Raw genomic sequence first — 8,039 nt, forward strand, 5'->3', positions numbered from 1 at the left:
TCTTCATACCTTGAACACGATTGTATGGTGCGAGCCATGGTTCCACCTTTTTATAGGGTGCTAGGTGGTAAAAGGATGCTTCTGTTCACGATTAAGCGAACGGTGACTGGTAGGAGGGGAGGTCAAAAATGGCACTAGCCGCCAAAACGCGCCAGGGTTGGGAGTATTGGTCCCCGGAACTGGAGTACTTGCCTATGGCAGGCGAGGGGTGTCAAGAGGAGACCTGATCTTGTCTTTGAATTCGGTGAAGGATCACCTGTGCAAGTGCAAGAATTCTAGGTTACCAGGGCAGACTGTCCGGATATAAATGGATGATAATTAAGCGTTTTAGTTAAACCTGTGGAAAAAGTCACTGTACCATTGCAAAGGCAAGTAGTTCAATTGCTGCAGACATGGGTGGAAGCCAAGACAGTCTTCAGTGGTCCTGCATCGCTGAAAATTAAAGCGTTAGCGACAATAGAGGAAAAACGTGGAAATAACACGATCAATCAATGGGGGAGATCTGCAAACAGCGATATGGAAAATTAAATAGGCTTCGGTTTAAACTTAATGAAAATACGGGCAAATGTACCTGCGATTTTAAAGTGGCATTTCTAAAAGTGAACATCTATAGGCAACATTTGAGAGGTATTGAGGAGAGCAGGAGCAGCATTCTGGCTGTGTGCCCCAAGGCCATGCCTGAGGTTACCGGTACAGTAACATATGCAACACAAGGTAAAAGACCCACTTATCCCTTACATGACAAGGCAGTTTGTCCTGTTTAGAGGCAGCTTACCTGTTTCTAAAGAGACTACCATGGGGTAGACCTGGCAGGGCATCGTGGCATCATGGCAGGCAGTAAGTGACCTGGAGGCAGCGCCAGAAGTGATCACAGCCAGCATGGAGTGGTCAGAGCAGACCAGACGAATTCCCCGCAAAGGCAGTCGAGAAGAGCAACGTGAGCCGTTTAGATGCAAACTGTAGCAGGCCCAGTAGACTTCAGCTCCAGTTCTTCTGGTCCCAAGCCCGACATGCTGCAAATACTCCTGCACCAAGGACGGCCACATCCAAACCCCAGGAGAACAAAACCTGGTACAGAATATGCAGCAACTGCAGCACAACCACACTTTGCATGGAGGATTCCTGTTAGTTGCACTTTCTGTACCTAGATAGAACCACCGGGCGCATGCACTTCCGGAGTGGGTGAAACAGATCCCCTTCACAAAGGCGCAAAACCAATGCAAAGGGAGAATTACAGCTCGAGCCCCTCTGGAACAATCCGCCCATCTCTGGTCTCAGCTCCCAGAGGTGGCGGTGCTTCGCAATCGGTCAAAGGCTTTAATACTACAAATTAAATTTTCTAAAATCTTCTCTTTCGTGAGGCAATTTCCTGTAATGGTTTTAGAGTGCAGGAAAAAGGAACTTTCAAACTTTTCCTTCAAATTAAAATCAAACTAGGGCCAAAATGACGGGCTTGTGAGAAACGACACTTAAAATGAAGCATGTTGGCCTGTTGAAAGCAGCGGTGCCTTGGCCGTGGATACCATCTGGAGACTTGCTGCTGCTCCCCCAGTTTCCTGCATGCCAGTGAAAGACTCCACCTAAAGATGAGGATACAGCAGCAAATGATCCCATTGCTGCACACACAGGGGCAACTCTGGGCTGGAAACGGAGGTCTCCCAGCTTCTTGCCCAAGGATCACAACTCGTCTGCGCTACTGATAAGCACTCAGCAGCAGTAGTAGTGCACCTCGGCTGCAAACAAGTGGGGGTCAATGGCTTGCTGTCAATTCACTTCCAGGCAGAAAAAACATTTTCCTCAAAGAAAATTTATTTAGAATGAAACAAAATCAGCTCAGGTGTATGTGCACGGTTTCAGTGACAGCGACTTTTATGCTGTGTGTGCCATTAATGGGTACTCCTTACTTTTCCAGAAATCTTGTGTACACAGCGCAAAGCAAGAGGTCATCACGTTTCCACTTAAACACGGGAATTGGCATCACAATAGCAGATACACAACTTAAGCTGCCATGTCAGTAAAATGCACAAACACTAAACAGAGACACTTTCTTCCAATGGGCTTGTGTAAACTCCACACTAGCCTTTGCTCCGCTGAAGAACTGTCCATTACTTTACAAACCGGCATCTTCTTTTCCAAGCTTCACGTGCAGGAAGGAAAAAAAAGGGTATTAAGTACAAGCATTGATTGCATCCGGTTATCTATCTACATATTGAACGGACGGAGTGTCACATTTGGGCAGAAGCGGATGCCTCCTAGATGGCACCGCAATGGCACAGAGACAGCCTGCCTTGGTATGCATTATGGTGGCGTGCACCCGTTTTAGTTATGTTAAAATGCAAACACCAACAATTAAAAACAAGGCCTATCCCCTGAACCCTGTACCAGAGTTAAAAGTAGGGTGTGACCATATAAACATTTATCTCCATCTCTTAGGACTCGGGTTGCATTGAATACATCGCTCACCTAGGTGGTTAGGCTCCCCTGATGGGACCCATGCAAGCAGGTTGGGTGGGTAGATGTTAAAGAGTCCACCTGGAAGGCGGTAGGCAAACACTGAGGTATGGACTTAACAGCACTGCAGCACAGGCAGACTAGGGCAAGTTCAGAGTACTCTTCCTACCCGTGACAGGGTGCTGCTACTCTATGCGCACGGCTCCCAGAGAAACCAGGTACAACTAAAAGCAAGACAATCCATTTTAAAGCTAAGAGGGCTTTGGTAGACTGCTGCCCATGCCCACCCCTTCTCCAGGAACCGGGAGAAATACTAGAGTTAGGATGATCCTGCAGCCTGCTTCATTACCCCAACATGTCACCAAGGGGAATCATGGCACAGTGCTTGCAAAACCGCATCCTAGAACTAGTGGGGACAATGCAAACTGATCCCAATCACCCTGATTAAGACAACTTCCCAACAGGACATCCTGCAAATATCGGAACACTTGCAAAGTGCACACAACACTCAATTCTAGGACAATGGGGACTCCTTCAACCTGCTCAGAACCCTCATGGTGGAAGGGGGGGCTGTATCCTTATGCCCTACCATGGAACCGTCTGTGAATTGGGTGCGGCCTAACATCGAAACCTGGGGCTAGGAGTGGCTCTAGTGGAACAAGGCTATCTACATCAGACAGACACCCTGCTGGAAACTAGAGAACTAGGGCAAATTGTCACCAGCCTATCTTAAAACTACTGACGGAGACAGGGACAATGACTGGACAGACCACGGCTCAGGAGCAGTCTTCGTAGAAAATGAATGCCCCTTTAACGACTGATTAAGGGTTTAGTGCTCACCTATTTAAGCCGCAAAGGCCCCAATACACAGAGGGACATACGACAAGCGGCAGAGATTAAACTATTTTCAGAGTCTGTTCTATTCAGCAAAAGGGGATTTTAAACAAAAAATTGAATCTTAAGATCAACTGGCAGTGCTGACGTCAGTTTAGTGCTTGGTTTCCAATGGTAGGATTGTTAATGTGCCAGTTCCCAGCGAGCTTTGCCTGGGAAATCCTGATTTTTGCTTAATCTTTGTGTTCATTGGTGGGATGATGGCATTAACAGAACACAATATGATCCATAAGGCTGGTGTCACCCACCCCTACAAGAGCGAGACAGCCATGGAAGGTGTTTGCGTAACGTGTTTACACTAAAAACTGGCACCCATTTTCCATTGTGCATAAATGTTCCATAAAATATTTGAGCGCAGATGAAAATATTTACATGACGTGCGTTAAATATGACAGTTGCTTATTTTACCGTGCATTTAAAGAGACACTGGCAGCAGCGATGCACCCCAAATAAAGTTTACTGAAACCACCTATTGACAGACCCATGAAGCTGCAGCCCTTGCAAAAGCCCCACTCATTAAGCTACGAGGCAAACAAACTGCATTTTCGCAAAATTCAGTTTACAAAGAATCAACAAAACTTCAATTGACTAAGCGCATGTTGCCTGAGCAGAGTCAGGGCAGTGAAATATAGGTACATGGAGAATTGCCAGCCATGAAACTAGAGAGGAGTACCAGGATTGTGTGGGCCTGCAAGCCCAACAGATGCCGCAACGGTAGCGCAATTACTTGCATGGACATTGCTTTTTGTCTCATTATCAAACTGATGTGGCCGTGTATACCAAGCTAGAGGTGGGAATCTACCAATGACACAGCTAGTCTTATGATATAGGGCATATAGGTTCATACAGTGACCTTAACCAAACCATGCCCAAGTGCCATATTTAGTCATTTGTGTGGCAAGCGTGGGATGTGAAGCTCCTACCAGTAAACTATGAGATTGCTGTTTGCGCCGCTGTAACTCATAACAGATGAGGTGTAGTGCAACGTTACCCCTGAGAGGAAAACGAACAGTAAGAGTTTGGAACAGTTGGCTTCAAGTTGGAGAGAAAGCACAGCGCCTGGGATTATGCAGGTGCAGCCAGTGTCTCTTTAAACCAGGGACATCCCCACCCCAAAGACTTCATAAATGCACAACCCTTTATCTTCACACCAAAAGCATCCTGTTGCTGCAAATGTCTGTGCAAAGTAGAACTGCAGACAAATTGCCAGTTGTGTGTGCACACGGAAGTACTTGTATCATTTTGTCAGGCACAAAAATCCATGAGTTCAACACCATCTTGTCTAAATTTGCAACACCACCTGGTGCATTATGGGATACAGTGAAATGATTGAATGGACACTTGGCTAGGTGCGCAGAGCAAGCAATGATAATCTAGCTTTGGTACATTCTGCACACCCGGGTAATGGATGCCACTCAACATCTAGTCATAACTGCAGGAAGATGGAACTCAACGTCTGTGCCAGTAACTGCCAATGTGCTTCTCAGAGGCACCCCCAGGGAGGACCCCCACCCCCAGGACTGGAATAACGCATACAATACAAAAACTATAAGGTGTAACTGATAATAACAAAACCAAGAAATGTATAAAAATAAAAAGATGCTGGGGATCTAGGCAGGAGCTTCCTCCTCGTATCGGGGGATGTGCATAGGCCCCACCAGACTGAAAGGGTGGGAGTGTGCTACTTTAGAACGGAAGAGTTATAATACAAAAAAAACAATCGTATTAGGCTGTATCCCATAATACACTTTGTGAAGCACTGAATGTTAATTAGGAGGCCCCACGTACAATAACCATGACCAGGAAGTCGTCTTCGGACTTGGCCAAAGCCTTTGCAGAAGAATCCAGGAACTGCTGCGAGAAGTCGCAGGGTGGGAAGGCATGCAGCACCCCGCTGTTCTCCTTCTCCTTGTGGCCCCCCACGGGGAGGCTGATGACCCCCGCCGCCTGCTTTTGCTTCAGGTATGAGACCAGGTTCCGCAGGGGGCGCTGGGTGGAGGCAGCCGGCTCGCCCCCAGCGGAGGAGGCGCCGGGCACCGCCAGCAGGATGGCATAACCGCTGGGCCCAGCCGCCTTGATGCGGCGGGCCACCTCGTCGAGCTTGGGCTGGTCCAGGCGCAGTCGCTGCGTGATCTTGAGCTGATGCACTTTGCCCCCAGAGGGGGCTTCCACCAGGAGACTGCTGGCCACGTTCATGTCCCCCTGCAGCAGGTGCATGCTGGACGGGAAGTTGCTGTTCTTGAGCAGAAGCATGCCTTGCCAGGCCAGGCCCAGCTTGGGGGGGCCCTCGGCCTTCTGGGGGGACTTGACCTTGCTGTTGTCCGGGCGCTCCTCCTTCTTGACGGGGCTCTTGCTCTCGGGGACGCGGTGCTTGCGCTCCCTCTCCACAGAGTTCGAGGTCTTGCGGTCCTTTTTGTCGCCTTGGCCGCGCTCCTGGCTGGCCCCCCGGCGTGGCCGGGCTGCGGGGGGAGAGCGCTCCGGGCGGGGCGCGGGCCGGTCATTGTCGTTGTAGCGGGCACCCTCGGGGGAGCGTTCGGGGGAGGCGCAGGGCCGCTTGCGGGGCCGCTCGCCGCCGCCCTCGGGGGAGCGCTCCGGGTGGCGGCCCTCGTCCAGCAGCCGGCGCTTGCGGGGCTGCGGCGGCGGCTGTTCTCGGTTGTCCCGGCTGTCCCTGTTGTCCCGCTCGCGCTCCAGGGACCAGTTGTCGCGCCTCCGATCCAGGGGCTCCAGCGGCTCGTAGGGGGGTCGGTTGCGCTCACGGGCCGGCGCCCAGTCCGCCTCCGGGTACAGGTTGCAGCGCTCGCGGTCCCGGTAGAGGAGCGGGGGCGAGCGCTCTCGGGGCCGCAGCGGCTCGGGGGCTCTGTGTCCGAAGCTGTCGCCCACCATGTCGTAGTGCGGCGGCGGCAGCGGCAGCGGCTGCAGGAAGGGCGGCTGGAAGTGGTGCTCCGTCTCTGCAAAGTCGACGCGCAGGCGGCGGTCCTGGCCGCCCAGCGGGAAGCCGCGCATGAGCGAGCAGGCGGCCGCGGCGGCGTCCAGGCTCTCGTACTGGATGTAGGCCCAGCTGTCGCCCTTGCGGTAGTCGATGGTGCGGATGGTGCCGAAGCGGTCGAACTCGCGGGCCAGCGAGGCCAGCGGCGCCCAGGGCCCCAGGCCGCCCACCCAGAGGCGGCTGCTGGGCGTGGCCTTGCCGTAGCCGATCTTGATGGGGTTGCCCTGGATCACCTTGCCGTGCATGGCCAGCTTGGCCCGGTGCGCCATGTCCAGGTTCTCGAACTTGAGGAAGCCATAGGTGCAGTGCTGGCCCGGCGTGCAGCGCTTGATGTCCACCTCGGTGATGGCCCCGAAGCGCTGGAAGTGTCTCCGCAGCTCCGCCTCGGTGACGGACACGTCCAGGTTGCCCAGGAAGAGGGTGCGGTTGGGGAGGCGGTCCTCGGGCGGGGGCAGGTCGTCCGCCTCGCGGAAGCTGAGCCGGGGCTCCAAGGCAGGCGGAGCAGCGTAGCCCGGGCGCCCGCTGCGGCCCCCGCCCCCCTCATAGAATCCGAAGTCCCGCTCGGGCGGGGGCGGCGGCGGCTCCAGGTCCCGGGGCAGGGGGGGCGGCGGCGGGAGGCGGCCCAGGGCCAGCTGCTGGAGGCGGTAGTCTCTGTAGCCCAGGCCGGCGGGGGAGAGGGCGCGGTGCCGGGGCTGGGGGGGCGGCGGCGGCGGCTGCGCAGGCTCCGGGGTGCGGGACGGGCGCCGGTTCCCCCGGGACGAGGAGGAGGAGGACTGCTGTTGTTGCTGCTGCTGCTGGGCCGCCGCGGGCACGTGCACCGCCTCGATCTTCAGCGGCCGGTCGTAGAGCACGAGCCGGCCGCGCGCGTGCTTGGCGGCGCGCGCGTCCTCGGGCCGCCGGAAGTTCACGAAGGCCACGCGCTCGTCGCCGGCGCGGGACATCTTGACGCTGACGTCGCCGAAGCGCTTGAACTCGTGGAAGAGGCCGTCCTCCACGGCGCCGTCGCTGAGCGCCGAGCCCAGCTCCGAGATGCGCAGGGTCTTGTACTCGCCCTCGGGGGCGCCCGAGGAGCCTCCGCGGCCGCCGCCCTTGCCCCCGCCGCCACTGCTGCCGTAGCGGCTCTCGTACTCGCGGGAGCCGGCGCGGCCCTTGTCCTGGTGCTGGCCTCCGCGCCGGCCGCCATCTGACTTGGCCGACGAGCCGTTGCTGCCACCGCCGCCGCCGGGCTTGTTCCTGGCCCCGCGGTCACGCTCCTCGCCGCGGGACCGCTTGCCCTTGGCCGGGGAGCGCTCCTTCCCCTTCATTCCGTAGCCCAGCTTTGCTCCGCTCACCGTGGAAATCGCTTCAGCCGTTATCGCGCGAGAGGCTCTCTCTCACGCGGCCGCCATCTTACTGCTCTCTGCGATCTATTGCCCGCCCCTCGCGCACACTGGCCACGCACGCGGGACTCGCTTCTGCCCATTGGCTCTGCCGCCTGTCAGTCACCAGGACTCTTCCATCTTACTGCTCTCTGCGCTCAATTCCCCGCCCCTCGCGCACACTGGCCACGCACACGGGACTCTCTTCCGCCCATTGGCTCTGACGCCTGTCAGTCACCAGGACTCTTTAACTGCAGCCTCGCAAAGTTACAGGAAACCGCCCTGCCTCGGCGGCTACTGCGATAGGCTATCTGTCATTTCATTCGTTTGCTGGGCTGTCAGTCTAAAGC

At 55.2% G+C, this 8,039-nt stretch overlaps 1 protein-coding gene across 1 annotated transcript; it reads right to left on the reverse strand.

Moving 5' to 3' along the window:
• Positions 1-1,787: 1,787 nt before the first annotated feature.
• Positions 1,788-7,761, reverse strand: RBM15 (RNA binding motif protein 15). Its single transcript, XM_069632966.1, has one exon. It carries the CDS (start codon positions 7,633-7,635, stop codon positions 5,116-5,118), a length of 2,520 nt encoding a protein of 839 aa, XP_069489067.1. The 5' UTR covers positions 7,636-7,761; the 3' UTR covers positions 1,788-5,115.
• Between the last annotated feature and the right edge of the window lie 278 nt (positions 7,762-8,039).

This window comes from Ambystoma mexicanum, chromosome 13 (genome assembly GCF_040938575.1).
Source record: "Ambystoma mexicanum isolate Mex_15411 chromosome 13, UKY_AmexF1_1, whole genome shotgun sequence".
NCBI classification, from domain to species: Eukaryota; Metazoa; Chordata; class Amphibia; order Caudata; family Ambystomatidae; genus Ambystoma; species Ambystoma mexicanum.

What these genes read in the sequence shown, in the direction of transcription:
- RBM15 (XM_069632966.1), bottom strand. Translation starts at nt 7,635, where the DNA reads ATGAAGGGGAAGGAGCGCTCCCCGGCCAAGGGCAAGCGGTCCCGCGGC.